Source organism: Marmota monax, unplaced genomic scaffold (genome assembly GCF_021218885.2).
Source record: "Marmota monax isolate L192 unplaced genomic scaffold, Marmota_monax_Labrador192_F-V1.1 WCK01_AAM20220418_F8-fsc00181, whole genome shotgun sequence".
In the NCBI taxonomy this organism is placed as follows: Eukaryota; Metazoa; Chordata; class Mammalia; order Rodentia; family Sciuridae; genus Marmota; species Marmota monax.
The window spans coordinates 2098767-2121447 of record NW_026694276.1 but is presented as its reverse complement, the minus strand read 5'-3'; the positions used below and the strand labels follow the sequence as shown (position 1 = coordinate 2121447).

At 36.5% G+C, this 22681-nt stretch overlaps 1 protein-coding gene across 6 annotated transcripts in view; it reads right to left on the bottom strand.

The window, feature by feature from the left end:
* Nucleotides 1–22320, bottom strand: part of Wdr47 (WD repeat domain 47) — a 58589-nt gene extending 36269 nt beyond the window's left edge. The window contains exons 1-5 of one of the 6 annotated variants that reach the window (XM_058586320.1): nt 22026–22320; nt 16336–16480; nt 7386–7552; nt 4575–4658; nt 605–710 (exon numbers count right to left, since the gene is read on the bottom strand). In XM_058586320.1, coding sequence (XP_058442303.1) covers nt 605–710; nt 4575–4658; nt 7386–7543 — 348 coding nt within the window. In that variant the 5' untranslated portion in view covers nt 7544–7552; nt 16336–16480; nt 22026–22320. Of the gene's footprint in view, nt 1–604; nt 711–4574; nt 4659–6504; nt 6718–7385; nt 7553–16335; nt 16481–22025 lie in introns of those variants that run through there. The other 5 variants (XM_058586321.1, XM_058586322.1, XM_058586323.1 and 2 more) reach the window with 5 other exon arrangements.
* Nucleotides 22321–22681: the final 361 nt, after the last annotated feature.

Genomic DNA, 22681 nt, shown 5'->3' with positions numbered 1-22681 from the left:
AATTTCTGTTGTACATAAGCCACTCAGTTGACTGTATTTTGTTTAGCAGCCCAAGTGGACTAAGACAGTTTAATTCAATGAATGCTTACTGGAACTTGATAAAAGTGTACTTGGCTTGGATGTGACAATACTAATATTAAAACTTCAAATTTTGTTTTTTTCTAGTCAAAATGAATTTAATACTGTTGAATTTAAATAGTGTCTCTCTCTCACACACACACACACACACACAAACAACATTTTGAAAAAAACTACCTCGGGATCAAAGGAAATACTAAAAAGGCAGAAAAAGGAAGTAAACATAACCAATCCACTTCTATAAAAAGAAAAGAAGTGATGACAAGTTATCAAGTCAAACATCTACTGCTATCTAACTTACCTTAAACAAAAGAGGAACACAAGCTCCTCAACTAGTCAGTTGTTCACATATTATCTTGTCTTAAATCATGGAACACTTTAGAAGCACTACAGATTTAAAGTACAGCATTTGCAAAACAGCAAATCTTGCCCCATCCCATCTCATAAATACTTTGAAAATCTGTGATAATAATCTTGTTTTAGTAAATAAAATACTTATGACTGAAAACAAGACTATGGAGCAAACCTTCAGGAATAAAAATCTTACATGCTGGGGTTCATCTTCTGCTGACATTGCATTGTTAACACATAAAGCTTCTAAAAACTTCTGTTTTAGGATAATATAACGAAACCTGTGAAAAATAAAAAATGAAATATTAAAATGATTAAAAAGCTGAATGAAGCAATGTCAAAGACTAGGAAAAAAAAACACTCCAGTTTCTGAAGCAAAACAGGCCAAGTTTGATTGATTGATCCATGGATTGATCTCTCTATTTATGCATGCACATACGCATACAGTGCTGGAGATCAAATCCAGGACCTCCAGCAGGCTAGGCAACTGCTCTACCACTGGGCTACATCACCAGCCCCACTAAATTTGATTTAAAGGACAATTTTTTTTTTTTTTTTCCCAAACAGACTTCTTTGGGGCTGGGGTTGTGGCTCAGCAGTAGAGCACTTGCCTAGCACGTATGATGCCCTGGGTTCTATCCTCAGCACCACATAAAAATATATTGTGTCCAACTAAAAAATAAATATTTTTTTTTAAAAAACAGACTTCCTTAATTGGGTGCAGTGGCACACTCCTAAAAATCCCAGCTACTTGTGAGGTTGAGGGAGGGGCATTGCAAGTTTGAAGCCAGCCTGGGCAACTTGGCAAGATCATGTCTGAAAATAAAAAATTAGAAGGGCTGGGAATATAGCTGAATGGTAGAGTGTACCTGGATTCAATCCCCAAGACCATATATTTTTTTTCAAGAGACTTCTTTAAAAAATTAATTTACTAATGTCTGATAAGTCAATTTACTTTCAGGCTACCATAAGTAACTTTGACTTCAGAAAATTATTAAAATATTTTACTAAGCTTCTTATCCTCTTGAAGTCATAGTAACAAGTAATCAATTCAACAATGAGAGAAAGGACTTTTAAATCAAATATTAATTCTACACAAAAATCCAGTTTTATGGAAGATGTAAAATGTCACCTAATTAAAAATCAAAGTCCTTTATATTCAAAATGTTTTGTTTTCTTGAAACATTTCCCTTCATTGTAAATTTTTTAAACTTTATTAATTTTTACAAATGATAATTATAAATATTTATTATGGTACAGTGTTATATTTTGACATATGTCTACACTGTAGTAAGACTAAATCAAGCTTTATTTTCCAGCACCAGAAATGTCTAATTAAAAATGAACCAGAAGGGTAGGAGGAAAAAATAACATTTCTGTAAAGTCACAAAGTAACTACAAGTTTAAAACTCTTTAACAAGGGATTTTTAGGGAAGGAAATGAGAAGCACTTTAAAGAAAACGTATTTTGAAGAGTTAAAAAAAAAAAAATGAACTTTCATTCTTTCAGCCAGTGTTGTATCAGCAAATATCCAATAAAACAAAAACGCCTAAGCTGGGTGTGGTGGCACATGCCTGTAATTCCAGTGGCTCTAGAGGCTAAGACAGGAGGATCACAAACAAGTTCAAAGTCAGCCTCAGCAACTCAGTAAGATCCTGTCTCTAAATAAAAAATACAACATACAAAATAGGGCTGGAGATGTGGCTCAATTGTCGAGTGCTCCTGAGTTCAATCCCTGGTTCCAAAAAACAAAACCCAAAACCCCTGCCTTCAAGAAGAGTTATCTAATAAATTGTATGTACAGGATTCAGCAAGGTATCAAGGCGTGCAAAAAAAAAAAAAAATTCTATCAGAGGGTGTGCAAAGTAAAAGATGTAAGAAACGATTTTAAAAGGTTATCAGGAGTGTGTTAAGTAAAATAAGAGATGGTGAGATGAATAGTATTCCAAATAAATGAAGGTACAAAATCAAAGAGTTATCAAATAGCATTGTATAAATAGAGAATCAAAAAATAAAAGATTAACTTCCACTACTGGTAGAGTAACTTACACCTTACTAATATTTTTGCAAATAACAGTGCTAAATCCTAGATAGAACACACACACAAATGCACAATCTGAATGCATCAGAGAACAACTAAAAACTGGCACAACTAGAGGGAAGTCAGTTCTTGGAAAAATAGAACTTGAAGGGGTACAATTCAAGGGCATAAGGCATTCCAGCTGAAGGCATTCTCTAGTCCTTAAAGAGTAAGCCAGAATTCAAGCAGAAAGCTTCAGTTACACAGGCTTGAGTCAGCAAAAACTTTGGTACTACCAGACCAGATGAAAAGTGAGAATTCTTAAAGGAGGAAGATACAGTAAGAAATACACAAAATTCTACTGTGTAAACTCAGTTGCCCAAACCTTTGGTTATCCCCTAAACTATTAAGATGAAATGGAGGGCTGGAGCTGTGGCTCAGCAGTAGCGCACTTGCCAGGCATGTGTGAAGCATTGAGTTCGATTCTCAGCACCACATATAAATAAATAAAGACCTATTAACAACTAAAAAAATATAAAAAAAAAAAAAAGATGCAATGGAGATGCCAAGTAACAGAAGGGTCAAACAGAGAAGACTTTTCAGCTGGGATCCATGAGAGGAGAGACAGAATTTGCTTTTTGAGGTTAATGATGTGTGTGCATAAAAATCAACAATTTTTAACAGAAGGCAAACAGAATTCATTTCTCAAGAATGAATATGCAATGGAAGAACACTTTCACAAAATAAATTTTTTTATTAAAAAAAAAAAAAGATGACTTAGGAAAAAAGGCGATAATTAGAAACGGAGCCTGATATGACCAAAAGTTCATACTAGCAAATAAGAACTACACTAGCAAATATGCAGCTACTATAAATATGTTAAAGGACTTAACGGAAAATATCACAATGGCCAGGCATGGTGGTGCATGCCTCCCAATGACTTGGGAGGCTGAGACAAAAGGAACATAAATTTGAGGCCAGTATGAGCAGCTTAGTAAGACACTGTCTCAAAAAATAAACAAATAAATAAAAAGAGCTGGGCAAGTAGCTCAGTGGATGTAGTTCAATGAATGAACAGACAGAAATATTTCAGCAGAAAAATTATAAAAGAAAAATTTGAAACTGAAAAATATAAAATCGGAAACAAAAAATTCACTATCATCAGATGGCTTAGAGAAGAATGAATCAGCAGGGAGAGGTGACACACACCTGTAATCCCAGTGAGTGGCTCAGGAGGCTGAGGCAGAAGGATCACAAGTTCAAAGCCAGCCTCTGCAATTTATTGGGGCCCTAAGCAACTCAATGAAACCTTGTCTCTAAATAAAATATAAAAACCTACAGATTGGGGTTGGGGTTGTGGCTCAGTGGTAGAGCACTTGCCTAGCACGTGCGGGGCTCTGGGTTCGATCCTCAGCACCACATAAAAATAAAATAATTGTGTCCAACTACAACTAAAACAAAATACTAATACAACAACAACAACAACAACAACAAAAAACCTACAGATCCAGAATGGGGTTGTAGCTCAGTGGTAGAGTGCTTGCATAGCATGTGTGAGGCACTGGGTTCAATTCTCAGCACCACATATAAATAAAATAAAGGTCTATTGACAACTAAAAAGAATTGTACAGGTTCAAAAGTTCAGCAAATCCTAAGCAGGAAAAATGCAAAACACATACACTTTTAAACATAACACAATTAAGTACATCATAATCCAATGATAAAGAGAAAAATGGAAGGAAGGAAGAAAGGAGGAAAAAAAGGAGGAGGAAAGAGGAAAGTAAGGAGGGATGGAGATAAAGATTACAAACAATAAAATGAGGATAAAAAGTACAGTAGACTACTCTTCAGAAACAATGGAGGCCAGGATATAATAGAAAGACATATTTGAAGTCTTTATACTATTATAAAGAAACAGTCCTCATGACCTTTGGCATATGGCCACTGTAGGCTAAGTAGATTTGCATATCAAATTTTCAAATACTTCAAGTACAAGTAACTAGTTCTATAGAAGTACTCTAACTCAATGGGATTGAGTGTACTCTGAGTCTTATTTTAAAATTTTTGTTTTATTGTTTCATTTTCTACCCCTTTAAGACACTAAAAACTTCAAATGAAATCTTACCTTTTTTTGTCAAATTTTTCCATACATTCCAGAGGCTGAATGAATTGAAGAACTTCATCCCATTGACCATCAAGGATTAGCTGCCTACATAAAAACCCAAAATATTATCAAATTCGGGTTATACTAACAGATAACAGAATAAGTGACAAATTAGCATTAAAATTTCACAAAGCACATAGTGAGATTAACATTTGGTTCTTTAAACACTAAAATAAAACGAACTTTTTCACTTTTTTTTTTTTGGTAATGAGGATTGAACCTAGGGATACTTTACCACTGAGCTACATTCCCAGCCCTTTTTACTTTGAGATATGCTGATTTGCCCAGGATAGCCTGGAACTTATGATCCTTCTCCCTCAGCTTCCCAAATTGCTAGGATTATAGGTATTCACCACCAAGCCTGGCTAGTTCACATTTTCAACAACATATGCTATATGATAAGATCTGTGAATCAGCAGCCATTCTTCATATTAATATATTTGTAGGGGTTTTTTAAATCTTTTTTTTAGTTGTTAATGGACCTTTATTTTATTTCTTTATATGCAGTGCTGAGAATCCAAACCAATGCCTCATCCGTGCTAGGCAAGCGCTCTGCCACTGAGCTAGAACCCCAGCCCTATCTGTGATTTTTGACCTCTGCAAAAACACGAGACTAAGTTTAAATGTTCCTTTATTTCCCCATTCATCTTACGGTTTTAAGACTAGTGTGCATTAATTAAAGACCAGGAACTGTGGATATGGCTCAGTGGTAGAGTGTTTACTTAGCAAGCATGAAGCTCTGGGTTCAGTCCCAGTAATACATAAAAACAATCACCACCACCAGTGTGTAGGCATGTTCTGCTCTCACTAAATCAACGGTTCTCAACTGGGGGGTGATTCACCTCTTCCCCTGGGGGCATTTTTGGTTGTCACAACTGTTATCTAGTGGGTAGAGATCAGAGATGCTGCTAAACATCTTACAATGCACATGACATCTCCCTAAACAAAGATTTGTCTGGCCCAAATGTTAGTAGTGCCAACATTGTGAAATTCTGCTCCAAATTGTGAATTCCACATCTTTAAGGAACTTGAAACTAAAGGTTAGATTCTGAGAAAAAAAACAGCAAAGAGCCCAGGACTACAAAAACAAAACTAAAAGGCAACAAAGAGTAAGAACAAGTTTTGTTCTACTCTAAAGGGCCTATGGGAACTTACAAAAGTTACACAACATTATTCTCTCTGTTCTTTTACAATTACAATTTCCCAATTTTTGGATTTTTTATGACAGTAAAATTTAAAAAGGAAGGAGGAATGGGCAGGAGAACCTACACAAGACTGCCAACATTTTATTCTGCAAAGAATGACTATTAATAACCAATCACAATACACATCATAATCATTTTATAAAGGGATATTTTAATATTATAAAAGCAAAAATACACAATTTCCCAGGCCAGCCCTTCAAGATGAATACATTTAATGAAAAACTTACTATTTTGGAATCTTTTGCATTTCACTTAAGATCAATAAAACTTCACTGCACACCAATAGGCTCCTGTAGGGTACTTATGAACCACTGTGAAATTTCATAAGTAGCAATATTTGAAAGACAGTCCCCCAACAAAAAACAAAACAGTGCCCTAGAACTAATTACTAGCTACATCACTAAACTCCCCGGGGCTGGATGATATTCATAACACAAAATATAGGGAAGCATAATGAGTAATTTATTATAAGTTCTTATAATGTGAGAAATCTTTTTAGTTTTAAAGTTCTTTTTTGCTGGAGTTAGGAACAGTTCATTTTTTCCAAGAATATGCACTCCTTGTCAAGGACATTGAGTATCATATAAAAATAGAATACATCTCTGCCTGAGAATTTGGGATTTTCTTTTTCCATCCAATTCAAGTGTTTAGCTTTCCATTTTGGCAAACATGTTCATTTCCTTTACCTTGCAATCATTCCTCTAAAAATAATGTCCTAAGAAAATAATCCAAGATACAAAAAAAGTCTCATGCATAAAAGCTGTTCAGTAGAGCATTTAAGAAAGTTGGGTAAAATAGGGCTGGGGATGTGGCTCAAGCGGTAGCGCGCTCGCCTGGCATGCGTGCGGCCCAGGTTCGATCCTCAGCACCACATACAAAGATGTTGTGTCCGCCGATAACTAAAAATAAATAAATAAATATTAAAATTCTCTCTCTCTCTCTCTCCCCCTCCCTGTCTCACTCCCTTTAAAAAAAAAAAAAAAGAAAAGAAAGTTGGGTAAAATAATCTAAAATTAGAGGAATCATTAGGAAACTAAGTAAACTGAAATTTTTTAATATATAAATTTGAAAACACAGACAATCCTTGTGATATTAATGGGTGAAGCAGAATTCAAAAATAACAACAAAATTGCTATTATTTTAAAAATATACACAGGAATCATAAGTGCTTCTGGGTGGTAGGGTGACTATTTTTCTATACTTTTAAGGAATATATTTCTACAATGACTATGTTTTATTTTTTCCTATGGTTAAAATAATGGCATTTCAGAAATATTTTCCTTATCTTTCCAGAGTCTGATTTCTTAGTCAAGTATATTTTATGTTGATTCCACAAAAACAATAGACTTGTGACTTTTTTTTTAAGTGGTCTGGATCATACCTCTGAAAACACTCTACAGAAAATATTAGTGTTATGTAAATGTTCCAAGATAAAAACATTTTTAAAAATCATAATGACCCATCTTCTGTGATTATAAAGTTCTATCTATATTATAACATGTTACTTTCTTATTATTTAATATTTCTTTAAAAGAGCTACAAACCTCACACTAATAATGAATCATACCTCAGGAAAAGCATATCATCTGAAAATAGGCCATTTATGACTCCACTTTCCTTCTCAAGGGCCAACATACTAATATGAAGTTTCTTTGAATTCAGGAAGTCCAAAATTAGCTTAATGATTTCAACCTCTTTTACATTCACTGTTTCTTCAGCCGTCATATTGGTAGCCTAAATATTAAACAGAATGAAAATAACAAAAAAGTTAGTCCAACTGCTTTATATCTAAATTTATCTGCCTAGAAATGAAACATAACAGATTTCCTGAGAATACTTAGTAGAGGCGAAGTAAAATTAATTTATCAAAACCAACTTAATATTTATATTTATTTTAGTTGTAGATGGGCACAATACCCTTTTTTTATTTATTTTAATGAGATGCTGAGGATCAAACCCAGTGCCTCACACATGCCAGACAAGGGCTCTACCACTGAGCCACAACCCAGTCCCACCTTTTTTTGTTGTTTGTTGGTTGGTTTGTGGTTCTGGGGATCAAACTGAACTACATCCCCAGTCCTCAAGTCATCTTCAATGTGTGACAAAGGTATAGCTATAATTTTGTAAAGTACTTATCTTTGAGAGAAAGACATGGGAATAACTATACATTAAATGATGTAAGGTCACTGATTTGCTCCAAAATAATACAGGAAGACAGTGGGAAGAAATGAAGATGAGGGCTGGGGGAGTAGCTCAGTAGTAGAGTGCTTGCCTTGCATGCATGAGGCACTGGGTTCAATCCTCAACATCACATAAAAATAAATAAATAAAATAAAGATACTGTGTTCATCTACACCTGAAAAAAAAGAAAAGAAAAAGAAATGAAGATAAGAACAATAGTAACTATTGAAGTGGTCTCATGGGTAAATGGGATTCATTATATAATTTTTTTACTCTTGTACATAGTTAAAATATTTCATAATAAAAGTATTTTTAAAAGAGCTGGGGGTGTAGCTTAGTGATTGAGTGCTTGCTTAGCATGCATAAGACCTGGGTTCCATCCTCCTTACTGAAAAAAAAAAAAAGAAGAAGAAGAATACTTTAAAAAGTCATTAATAACCAAATCATGTTTAGCTATGTCCTAAATGTATCATTTGAGGTATGCCCTAATATATTAATTTGATAAACACTTAACACTTTTGTGATACGCACTATCCTACACTCTGGAGACACTTTCCTTGTCCTTAAGAAGCATATAGTTGGGGCTGGGGTTGTGGCTCAGTAGTAGAATGCTCCCCTAGCTTGTGCGGGGGCCCTGGGTTTGATTCTCATCACCACATAAAAATAAACAAAATAAAGGTGTTGTGTCCAACTACAAATAAAAAATAAATATTTTTTTTAAAAAGAAGCATATAGTCTAGCAGCAACATCTAAATGACTCACATACACTGGAGTCAAACAAAATAAGGCTAAATTAAAATGTACAATTTTATTTATGTTGGCCATCTCAATGATTTTTTTGTGGGGAGGGGCACTGGGGATTGAACCTAAGGGCACTTAACCACTAAGCTACATCCCTAGGCCTTTTTGTTTGATTTTGAGACAATGTCTTGATAAATTGCTTAGGGTCTCACTAAATGCTGAGGCTGGCTTTGAACTTGTAATCCTCCTGCCTCAGCCTCCCCAGTTGCTAGGATTACAGGTATGAGCCCCCACCTCTAGTTTCAATGATATTTTAAAACTTTCTTAAATTCCTTTTAATTCTTATTTATAGGTCTGCAGTGATATAATCAGCACATAAGTTATAATACCATAAAGATTTATTTAGAATTAGGAGGACTGTGAAGATCATTCAGTCAACCTTCTCATTCTACAGATGAAACCATACAAGTTAAATGGCCCAAACTATTGTTTTCAAATGTTAAGACTGGGAGCAATGTAAAAGACTACTTATTATAGTGGACTAGCTGCAAAGAAAACTCATCAGATAAAAAAGGACTATAAGTATTACCTCTTTCACAGGATCAACTTATTTTAACCTACCTCACAAAAACATAAACATACACATAGAATCACTGGTTACTTTTTTTCAAGTTGTTTACTTTTTATCAATTTATTTTTTTATAATGAGAATGCAAATATCTAACCAACTAGAATACTCTCCTTGGATAAGTACAATCTCTCATGAAGAGGTGCTATGTAAACAAGGAAACAAGGGGAAGAACCCTGTAAGACAATTATTTAACTCAAATATTTAATGACTAAACAAATATTCAATGACTAAGACAATCCCATTCCACAACAAGGATATATCCGACTCAGAAAACAGATAAATCACAAACCTCTCCCGGAAAAACCAGCTGCCTAATTCCATATGCTTTGGGATCCCTTTGCTTTCTTTTCTCCCACCCGCCCCTGCCACAGTCTGGCTGGGCACAAAATAACCAAGCCGCCACAAGGCACTTGTAGGTTCAAACAGGAACTCCTTTATTGCCCGAACTCCCCCGCATGCCACCCACTGGCACTTCCAGAAACACCACACACCAACCGGAACTCCCTCCCCCCAGCTTTCACCAACCAACAAGAACTCTCCAGGAATCCCCGCTGCGCTGCCAGAACTCAAAAGTAGCGAGCTCACGCCTGAGGCAGCAGGAGCCACCCTATTGCTGGACAGCAGGGTCCATATACAACTGAATACACAGCCTGTTTCAATCCAGCATCATCCAGTCACAGCAATTATACACAGCTTAACTTAATAGTCATCATCTTAATGGCTCGCTGGCATCACCTCTCAACCACTCCTTCTGGTAATATGCCAGGCGCCATTCCGACTAGGCTGTGGCTTTCAACACCCTCCCCCCATTTTTTTTTTTTTTTTTGTACTGGGAATTAAAGTCAGGGGTACTTTACCACCGAGTTTGTTTGTTTGTTTGTGAGAGGAGGCTTATTTTTTATTTTTTTTGGCGGTGTGCTGGGGATTGAACCTAGGACCCTATGCATACTGGGCAAGCACTCTTCCAACTGAGCTAATATCCTTAGCCCCCTTATTTTTATTTTTGACAAGTAAATTGTGCAGGGCCTAAATTGCTGAGATTGGTCTTAGCCTTAGCCTTCCAAATTGCTGGGATTACAGCTGTGGGACATTGTGCACAGATTCTCTTTGCTATATTCTAAGTTGATCACTATTCCTTTTATAGACTTTATCCAAAGAGGGTACAACAAAATTAATGAGAGTTCTACTCACTAAATTTTGATCACATTTCTGAACTATCTCCCTGAGATTATTCCTAGAGTACACCAGTTAGCAATTTTAGCACTCTTTCAAATCTTCTGATAAGTCTAACTAACAAAAAAAACAGCTTTTACTAATTTAACTCTCAGAAAAACTATTATTCCATTCCTATAGTAGATCTTAGAGGATACTTCATTACATCATCATGAACCAAAAAAATTTAGTGCAAAATTAAACCTACAATTTTCTTTTCTTTTATTGATACTGGGGACTGAACCCAGGGCACTAACAATGAGCTACAACCCTAACCCTAAAACTAAAATTTTCTAATGTAGTTCAATATAAATACGTTACAGGCTTCATATTCAACATTTAATTTAAATATTAGTCAAAATATTAAGTAATTCTAGAGTGAAATTTACAGCAATAGTCTCATTTTAATTCAAATCAGAAGTCCTGGTCTTGCTATATTGCCCACACTAGACTTGAACTCCTGCTACAAATGATTCTCCTGCTTTAGCCTCCCAAGAAGCTGGGACTACAGGTACACGCCCCTGTCCCTACATGACTACAAATTGAATGCTGCATTCACTTCTGGTCAATAATTCTAAAAAAAGAAAACACATTATTAAAAATATGTTTTACACTGGCTTTACAGAAAATGTATGCTAATTAACTTAGAATTGGTTCAGGGTTTTTAAAAAATCTAATTAAAAAGACAAGTTTTAATTCTATATTGTGAAATTCCCACTGGAAAAGTATGGTATTTTAATCACTCGACTCAGAATTTTTTTATTAGAACCTTTGTTGTTGGTGGACACAACATCAACATGGACATATGCTTGATAATTACACTAATCATTCTTTTCTAAATCTCCTTGTGTAACTGAAACATTTATAGAGGATCCCAAAATCCTAACTATGTAATTTAGAGATGGTATGTTATACACATATTTAAACATATGAACATATAATTCATGAATATTTCAAAATTGCCTCAAATTATGCATTGCTGAAAAGCTTGAATTCTTCTCCTATTCGGAAAATTCAATGATAAATACTTTTCCCTCTGCCCCAAAGGGAGCTATGAATCCAGAATATCTAAATCATTCAGGAACTACTAAAATTACTTTTTTCCCTTTAAGATGAGTTCTCACTATGCTGCCTAGGTTTAAATTCCTGGTATCAAGTGATCCTTCTATCTCAGCTCCTAGGACTACAGACATGCCCATTATGCCTGGCCCTAAAATTGTTTTAAAATGAGATATGCACACATAGGACATTTTTCAACTTATGTCAGCTGCACAGTTTGAGATACAAAATCACCAAAGACATGTTCTACCACAGAAGTACAGAATAAGGTATAGCAGTGGAGGCCTGACATTTCAACTAATGAGAAGTTGAGGCAGGAGGATCCCAAGTACCAGGTTGGCCTGAACAACTTAATGAGACAACCCCTCTCCTTCTAAATAAAATAAAATAAGCTAGAGATATATCTCAGTAATACAGTGCTTGCCTAGTATGTGTGAGGACAATCCCCTCCCCATTACTAAAAGGGGAAAAAAATATACGAAACAGATGTCTTGTTTACAACTGTTCTAAAGACTTTCAAAAAGATTGAGCTCTAGTCCTTGAATCCAACTGTTTAGTCAAAGTCAACTCTGAAAGCATCTTAGGTAGACCTGCCAGTCCATGGAACATTGTGAACATATTTAACATTATTAAAGAATTCACATAGGGACTATGTAAGGTATAATCCACTGAAAATGCAAAACAAAATGGGGAAAAAAAATGGGTGTTTCAGTATCTCCACGTTAAATGGAAATTTTTTTAAATCACAAAACATATCTATGGATTGGCTGTCAAAAAGTAAATTTTTATTTATATTCAATACCTGGACTAGGTAACATTAAAAAATAAGTTTTCATTAAAAATAAGGTATCTGCCTGGGTGCAAGGGAGCACATCTGTAATTCCACTGAATCAGGAGGACTGCAAATTTGAGGCAATCCTCAGCAATTTAGCAAGATCCTAAGCAACTCGGCAAGACCCTAGCTCTAAAAAAAAAAAAAAAAAGAAAAGAAAAAAGAAAGAAAGAAAAGAGGGAGCTGGGGTTGTAGCTCAGTGGTAAAGTGCCTCTGAGATCAATCCCCCAGTACCAAAAAAAATAAAAATAAAGGTATCTGGAAATCAGCTGTAAAGTAGTATTTCAGTATTTAGTACTTAGATATAATTGGCATTCACAGAAACTAAATTCTAGATGGGATCTTATATGAACTCCCAGTGCTGTCTCAGTAAAAAAAGATTAAAAGTATGTAGCAAGGAGCAAGAAATAAAATTATTTTTTAGAAATATAAGTTTGTAAAATGTTAACAATAGATAATAAAAAACAAATAATGGGGCTGGGGTTGTGGCTCAGTGGTAGAGCACCCGCCTCAGCACCACATAAAAATAAATAAATAAAATAAAGGTATTGTGTCCATCTAAAAAATAAATATTAAAAAACCAAATAATGGTAGTGAAAATATATTAATTAGGCTTATGTTTCTATATATAGATATGGAAAAAGTTTCATGAAAAAAATATATCAGTGCTACCTTTATAATCAAATATAAATGTTCCTTTGCCTGATGTTTCTTACTAAAAACAGAATGGGAAAGAAGAAAAACAAAGATGGATAAGAATGATTCAGAAGTATAAGATGAAGGGAATTAGGACACTGTCATTACAAATTTTATGGTCATGAAAAAGGTACTTAATGGCTCTAATTTCTATGATCTGCTTTCAAGTTTAAAATTTGCCTTAATTCACATTTTAATAATAGGAAGAATATATTATGGAAGTGGGAATATTAAGTATGGGACAATCAGAAGCCTCAAATGTATAATGTCAGTTTAATAAGAGGTGAAAAAAATTGATTTGCTTTAGATCATTTAAGCAAACAAAAGAAAATGTCTGCTAATCACCTAATATAACAGGATGTAGCATGTGTCCCTTTCTTACTGTTGTCAGCTGTTCTCTATTCATCCATTATATTTTAAAATTTTTTTAGTTATAGATGGACAGAATGTCTTTATTTTATTTGTTTATTTTTATGTGGTACTGAGGATGGAACCCAGTGCCTCACATATGCTAGGCAAGTGCTCTGCCACTGAGCTACAGACCCTGCACTCATCGATTATTTTTAATTAACCTTCTGGAACTGTAAATGACTTTTGGCTTAGAGAAACAAACTATTTCTAAACCAGGTGCAGCTTTATATAACTATAAACTGAATTCAATGAATGTAAATTATATGCTACATATATATGTATTTCTGGGAAAAAAGACATCAAAAATTGGTAATAGTTGTGTCCAAGAAGGAAAATCTAGATAAAGAATAGTAATGGGAGCTGGGCATAATCCCAGCCACTTAGGAGGCTGAGGCAGGAGTTCAAAGCCAGCCTCAGCAGATGAGAGCGGTACTTGGCAACTCAGCAAGACTCTGTCTCTAAATAAAATATAAAATGGCTGGGGTGAGGTCTGGGGCTGGGACTCAGCAGTAGTGCACTTGCCTGGCATATGTGAGGCACTGGGTTCAATTCTCAGCCTCACATATAAATAAATTAAATAAAGGTCTACCAACAACTAAAAAAAATATTTAAAAGGGAGGGTCGTGATGTGGCTCAGTGGTTAACCACCCCTAGGTTCAATCCCTGGTACACCCCCCCCCAAAAAAAAAAAAAATATATATATATATACATATATATATATATATATATATGTATATATATATGGAAAAAGTTTCATGACAAAATATATCAGTGCTACCTTTATAATCAAATATAAATCATATATATATGATGACTTTTTTATCATTTACCCCTTTAAAACCTTTTGAATTTTGTACTATGTACAATTTAATATTACCTATTCATAAAATTAAAAAAACAACAAAACATAAGTAACTAGTTACTTGCAAATTACTGGAAGAAATTAGTAACGTATGTAATGAAGTGATGTTTCAGAATGATTTGTATTTTTTCCATAACCCAACACCTCTTTTCAGAACTGATTTATATATTTTTATCAATCTTTATGAGATTAAAGATTTGTTTTCATGTACATACCAATAAATAAGTGTGTGTGTGTGTGTATACACACACAATTTTTTTATTGTTTTGGTACTGGGTATTGAATCCAGAGGGGTTTAACCACTTAGCCATACCCCCAACCCTTTTTATTTTTTTACTTTGAAGCAGGGTCTCACTAAGTTATTTAGAGACTCACTAAATGATGAGTCTGGCTTTGAACTTCGGTCCTCCTGTCTCAGCCTCCAAAGTCACTTACAGGAAGCCCAGTTGAACCCACAAGTATTTTTAAAACAAACTAAAATTTCATAAGATAAACAAAATCTAGTTTTTGAATCAGACTGCTCAATTCAATCAATTACCCAGAAAAGGTAAAAAAGAAAACTGTCATCTTTGACAATGAACATAAAATGTTAACCTTCCATTCAATTAAACTTGCCACAACTTAAGTCAAGGTGGGGAGGGTAGGAAGGGAAAGAAGGATTAAATACAAACAGTTAAAATGTTATCACCTATAACCATTCAAATGGCACCTTCAAATCAAAACTACCACCACCAAAACAAACACACACAAAAAAACACCACCAACAACAAAAAACCCAGTTGAAAAGTGAACAAAGAATACAAACAATTCACAGAACTACAACCAAAAAAATTTTTTTTAAAAGTTCAATCTCAATGATACAGGGTTAAGCATCCCTAATCCAAAAATCTGAAAAACTCCCAATTTCAGTTTTGGATTTTGAAGAATTTTGAATTATCAGATTAGGAATGCTAAATCAGTAAAATCTATGCAAATATTCCAAAATCTAAAAAATTCCAAAATCTTAACTATATTTGGTCCCAAGCATTTCAAATAAGAGTTACTCAATCTATAATACTAAAATAAGGTACTATTTATGGTCTACCAATTTTGCAAAAATCAAATCTGATAAATAAGGCATGGTGGCACATAAGCCTATGATCCCAGGTACTAGGGAGGCTAAGACAGGAGAATTATTTAAGTCCAAGGAGTTCAAAGTCACCTGGACAACACAAGGAGTCTCAAAAAAAAAAAAAAAAAAGATAATATCCAGTATTGGCAAGAGTTTGGGTAAAATGCCTTTCGTAAACTGTTGTTAGTAATGTAAACTGGGCCAGGCGTGGTAGCACACGCCTGTAATCCCAGCGGCTCAAGAGGCTGAGGCAGGAGGATCCTGAGTTCAAGCCAGCCTCAACAACTCAGCACAGCCCAAAGCAACTCAGCAAGACCCTGTCTCTAAATACAAAAATATAAAGGGCTGGGGATGTGGATCAATGGCCCAGTATACAAAAAAAAAAAAAAAAAAATGTAAACTAGGATAGACTTTGTGTGTGTGTGTGTGTATGTATTTGTGTGTATGTACACACATACACACACACAAATACATACACACACAATTTTAGTTGTAGGTGAACACAATACTTTTATTTTATTTTTATGTATTGCTGAGGATCAAACCCAGTGCCTCACACATGCCAGGTGAGCGCTCTACCACGGAACCACAGCCCTATCCCCCAGAACAAACTTTTTGAGAGAGAATTTGACAGTATGACATTTTTTTTTACCTTTATTTATTTGTTTGTTTGTTTGTTTGATTTTGGGGAATCAAAGAATCAAACCCAGAGCCTCAAACATGCTAGGCAAGCACCCTACCACTGTACCACAACCCCAGCCCGACAGCATGAAATTTTTACCTATAAAATATATATGCAGAAGCCCAACACGGTGGCACACGCCTGTAATTCCAGCAACTCAGAAGGCTGAGGCAGGATGATCACGGGTTCAAGTTCAAGACCAGTCTCAGCAATTTAGCGATGGCCTAAGCAATTCAGCAAGACCCTGTCTCAAAATAAAAAGTAAAAAAGCAGAGGATTTAGTTCAGTGGTTCAATTCCCTCTGTGAACAGGGCTAGGGGCACTCATCTGTAATCCAAGTAGGTCTGGAGGCTGAGGCAAGAGGATTATTATCACAAGTTCAAAGTTCAGTTTAGGAGGTTCTAAGCAATTTAGGGAGACCATCTAAAAATAAAAAAGGTTGGGGGATGTGGCTCAGTGGTTAAGTGCCCCTGAGTTCAATCTCTGGTACCAAAAAAAAAAAAAAAAAAAAGACATAAAAACTTTGACTCATGGGGCTGGGATTGTGGCTCAGTGGTAGAGTGCTCGCCTAGCATGTGTGAGGCCCTCGGTTCTATCCTCAGCACCACATAAAAATAAAATAAAGATATTGTGTCCAACTACAACTAAAAAAAAAAAAAATATTAAAAAAAAAAACTTTGACTCACAAATTCCAATTCTATTTATAGGGAACTTAAATAAGCAAAAAATAAAATAAAATAAAAAAGAAATTTTAGAATTACATCTCAAAGTTCCTATTTTATATCAAAGTACCAACTAGAAGAGAATCCAAAAACAAGATTAATTACTATGCTTACAATGCAAAAACACTGGGCACTATTCTCATATCTAATGTTGTTTAATGGATCCTTTCAAACACCAGCCTTCACAAAACATAGTTTCCACATCCCATACCATACTGAACATCCTCCACGGTATATTTGTAAATCTCCCTCTTCAAGCACCTAAAATAGAACACAATACTCAAGTGTGGCTGATCTGATCAACAACTATAATAGACTGAAACTAACACTTCTCATAATGTGGACATTTACTATGAACACACCTACAGTTGTTTTATATCATCATTTACTAGTGAAAATTTGTGGTTTTGCATTTTCCAGAATTTCATTTCCAAAGCTTCCCTTAAAGTTGGGGAAAAAAAAAGCAATCTAATTCTGTTTTTAAGTTTTCAAAATACCATTAAAAATGTTAAGCCAAAAATGGACATTTAGGCTGTAACTATTCGTTCTATAAAACTTTCTCAAAGATTTTAGTCAGGTTGCACTTTCTTTATCAACAAATAACAAGAATCATAAAACATTGTACTTAGCCATAAAAAGACACATTTTTAATTAAATGAGTCAAGTATAAACAGTGTAAAAATTATGTCCTTTTTTCATGTAGTACTCTCTCTATATAAAGTAGAATAGGGCTGGGGATGTGGCTCAAGTGGTAGTGCGCTCGTCTGGCATGCGTGCAGCCCGGGTTCCATCCTCAGCACCACATACCACCAAAGATGTTGTATCTGCCGATAACTAAAAAAATAAATAAATATTTAAAAAAAAAATAAAGTAGAATAGTGATTTGTAAAATGAGATAAATCTCCTAGTAGAGTAGTGAGAACGTGATTAGTGTTCAATAAATTTAAATTTCTTCCCTTCAAAACTCATAGGCTTGACTAAGTTGGACGATGTGTCAAAAGGACTACTAATGAATGCTATGGGAGAGCTACTGTGCTCTGGATAGCAAATATAAAAATTTACTTTGGAATAAGTTGACTTGTTTTTAAAAATATTTTAGGTGTGATTTTTTAAACATTGGGAAGATCAATTAGACCAATTATGTTAAAAATGATAGGTAAAGAGGAAATTTAAAGATTAAACAGATGGCATGAAGAAACTCCTACTTGTGGTAATACTTGTTTAAAGTTAGTATCCATTTTAAAAATATTTGAGTATTTCTTAGTTTCAACACACCTATGAACACACCTACAGTTACCAAGTACAATGTTTAAGCTACTATGCTAAACAAGAAGTCACAAAAGAAGGTTATAAGGAAGGTGTGAAGTATTTTATAAGGATATCTTTATCCTTGAATAGAAATTCAAAAGGAAAAAAATAGTTAAAATATGTAAGAGTTAACCATTTAATGTGGTGGTCTCAAAAGTGAAATATCCTTGGATGTGGGCCAGCAGGGGACTTAGAGTCTGAAGACCTGGGTTTGAGTCTTGCATATGAAAATAATGTACATAAAATATAAAGTACAGATTAACAAAAGAGAATTACATATAAAATGCCATTGAAAGTTAGGGGGTCAGTGGAATATGATGGACATCATTATCCAAAGTACATGTATGAAGACTCAAATTGGGTGTCAACATACTTTATATATAAAGAGATATGAAAAATTGTGGTATATATGTGTAATAAGAATTGTTATGCAAAAAAAGAAAAGGCATGAACTGGTGTGAACATACTCTATATACAAAGATATGAAAAATTGTACTCTATATGTGTAATAAGAATTGTAATGCATTCCGCTATTGTGTATTTAAAAAAATAAAACTAAGAAGAAAGAAAGAAAGTCCTAAAAAAAAAAAAAAGAAAGAAAGAAAGAAAGTTAGGGGGGTAACAAGATTTCCTGCTAAGAATGAGTTTAAAGGATTATTAGTATCCTAATATACAGAGATACATACCACATGCCAGACCTTGTGCTAAAAACTTTCAGATAGTATCTATGTAATTCTTATGACTCTATGATTGTCATTTTATGGATGATTACACTAACACTTAGAGATGTTAGGTATTTGCCTCTGAGGCAATTAAATGCAGAGCCAAGAATGGGATGACAGAATGTATCTGACTGAAATCCTATGACCTCTCTACTATAGCACTCTGACTTTAACAGGGATTAAAAAAGGGGAGGGGACATGATTAGGACTCAAGTGATGTTGAACCTAATATCAGCCAAAGTTTTAAAATTGCAATTCAGTTTATTTCTTGTGCTATGTAATGATATGCCATTCATTAGCTGAATTAGTCCAAGGTAAAGTTTCTTAGACTTTCCTTTGAGGAGAGAAGAAACTAAACACATCCCCAGGGAGTTCTTAGCATGAAATTGCTTTTGAAGTCTCGGAATTTTACCTTAGATTAATGGAATATTGCTTTCTCCATATGATCTTTTTGCTTTAAAACAAAAATAATATTTTTACCCAAGTCTTCAAGTGAAACTGATAATTCCATAAATGTGTGCTATGTTATGTGAACAAAGGTTTATCTCTTAGCACAATGTTGCATGTTTCTAATGGTCCAAATACTCCAGTTTGAAAACCACAGGTCAACAGGATAAAGTTATTTCTTCATTAGTCAAGAACCAATGATCCACATTCAGGATTATTCAGCACCAAATATAAATTAGGTCAACTATTGATTACAGCTTTATTTGCAAGAAAGCAATTTTGACCTACATTTAGAAACACCCTTTGCTCCACATCACCACAAAAATAAAGAACCTCTGCCAAATGTTTAGGATGCACCTCAACAGTTCCTGTGAGCCCTTTAAAGTCACTGTAAAAAATCGGGCCCTAGACTTAGACATGTCAAATAGATCATGCAGAAATTTTTTTTATTATTCTTGCCAATGCTCCTTCTATTAAAAGGTAATCAACAAGCCTGGTGCAGGGTGAGGAACACCTGTAATCCCAGTTACTCGGGAGGCTGAAATAGGAGGATTGTAAATTCAAGGAAGCCTAGGCAATTTAGCATGACACTGTCTCAAAATTTAAAAATGGGCTAAGGATGTAGCCCAGTACAAGAGTCTTGGGTTCAAACTCCAATACTACAGGGGACAGGGAATTAATCAACAGATGCCTTAAAATTTGTCCAAAGTGTTTTCTAATGCATTGTTATTCAACTTTAGAGCCCATTCACTGACTAAAACAATAATAAGTATTATACCATTTTATAGAACAAGAAACCAGAGTCAATAGTCCAGTAAATAGCTCTTCCAAGATTATAATCAGCAGTAAAGAGAATTTTAAATACAGCAACCTGATTTCCAGCTTACTGATCTAAAGAAAACTGCACATATTTTTCATTTATCTTGAAGTGTTTTTCAAACTGCAGCATAAAACCTATCAATGGTATCCATCCAGTAATTGATAAATTCAATTTCAAAAACCCAAAAAGAGACTAAACATAATTATATAATTAGAAATACAGGATACTATTCTTGTCTCTTTTGATACATTCCTAGTACTGGTTTTTGTTTGTTTTGTCCTGGTTCTTGGGTTTGAACCCAGGGCCCCACCAATGCTGGGCAAATGCTCTGTATCCCAGTCCCCTACTACTCCTTTTTATTATAAGAAAACAGGGAGGTAAAAAGGTGGGAAATAAACACAGGTTAAAAATCCCCTCATAATAATAATAGACATCCAAATTCAAATGTTTATTTTTTGGTTTTTTACCTTAATATACTGTTATGGCTTTCTTCCTGTCTTTCCCATAATTGTACATTAATTTCTTTCCTGCTGGAAACAATCTACATCCTCCAAAAAACTATGATAAAATAATTTGTAACATCTTCTTCCTAAATAGACCTAGAGAATGTGCCATATAAAGGGAAAATGGGCTTTGGGGCGGTTTTCCTGCCTAGTAAAATGTCAATGCAACACTTGCCAACACTAGAGACAAAAAATTAAAAAAAAAATATTCTAACTAGATTTGCCGTGAAAAAAAGATTTATAACATTTTTAAAACCTACATGTTAATTTCTGCGGCACTAACTTTTTAAGCATTCTATGAACTTTACAACAAAGGAAAGAAAATAAGTGAGGATCACAGCCTATGAATCTGGGTGGAACAAAGACTTCTCCTTTCATTATGCAAAGAGAACCAAGTTGCCAAAAAAGCTCCTCTCAGAAACCGTGCGTGGTTACCAACAGCACGTCTGGGTATAGAAAAGAAAAAAAAAAAAAAAAACAACATCTGGTCAAAAGCTCTACCTACCTTCGCCCCCGCCCCTTTTAATAAAGGCCTCGCCCCAGAGCTAGAGCCCCCATCTTTTTCTCCCCAATACAGGGAAGGCTTAACCCTATGAATTCTATTCTACAACCTCCCCTTTCTTCTACGCAGGCGCCCTGAGTACAACCCCCCGTTCCAAATCCAGTCTCTGCACCACTCTGAGACACCCCAAAGCCTACTCTTACTGACCACTGACGTCAGAAAGACCAAACCCGGCCCCGCTCGGCTGCCCCAGGCACCCGCCCGGCCCCCAGTACCGCCGCTCCCTCTCCGCCTCCAGGCCAAGGCGTGCCCAGAAAGGGACGCGAGCGCTCCCCTCAGTTCTGGCACCCGCTCCGCAGAGCGGCGAGGAAGGAAGCAGCAGCGCAGTCTGTCTGCTTCCCGCCCCTCAGCAGCAGCGTGGTGGCCAAGAACGCTGCGGTCGCTAGCTGCTCGTTCCAGCGCGGGGGGCGTCGCTCTGCCCCTAGAACCGCGCTGGCAAAGTGGGAAAGGTGTGGTCCAGGAGCGGCGGCCTCGAATGGAGGCCTGGCAGTTCCCAGGTCCCCATCCTGCAGCGCCGGGGCCTCACCCACGATCCGTCTCCACCCAAGCACCACCCAAACCTACCCAAAGCCCCTTCTCATGGGCCTCGAAAGCTACTCTCTGGGCTGAGGGGTCAGAGCCCAGTCAGCGGGTGACAGGTGGCGACGGGTGACCATGGCAACAGAGGTGTGCAGCGGCCCGCCCCCGCCTCCCGTAGTCTCTCACCTGAGGGCTCCGAGATGAGCCCGCAGAAGTGGCGAAGGGAACGCAGCTGCGAGGCCGACGGCTGGGGCCCGAAGCTGCCGGCTCCGGGCTGGGGAAGGAGCGCAAGGGCGGCGGTAAGGGGTTGGCGTCGGTCCTCCCTCCAGCCACCCGCGCGTCAGTCCATCAGTTCGTCAGCCCGTCCTTCTCGCCTCCGCCCCTCCCGGGCCGGCGACCGCCCAGTTCAGTCTTTGGCAGACTGCGGTTGTCAAGCGCTGCTGGAGCCGAACTCCAGCCACAAGCTGCAACCAATCGCAGAGTTTCCCCGAGGCGCCTCAGGACCCCGCGCGGGGCGGCCAGGCAGGTGCCTGCACGGAAGAGAGAGCCGGAGAGGCGGGCCCAGGGGCGGGAAGGGGAGTGCTCAGGGGCGGGAGGGGGCGTGTCCGGGGCGGGCGGGTGGGTCCAGGGGGCGGGGCGGGCCTGGAGGGCGCGCTCCAGCCGGCTTGGGGATTGCAGGAGAGGCCAGTATCTCGGGCACAGACCCATAGCTGGCGGGTGACCCTGTGTCCCGAAATAGCGAGGACAGGGTTATCATTTCCAAATAGAGATGTCTTCTGCGCCCAAGGATTGACTCTTACTACTTCTGCCGGATAATTTATTAATAAAAGCAATAAACAAGT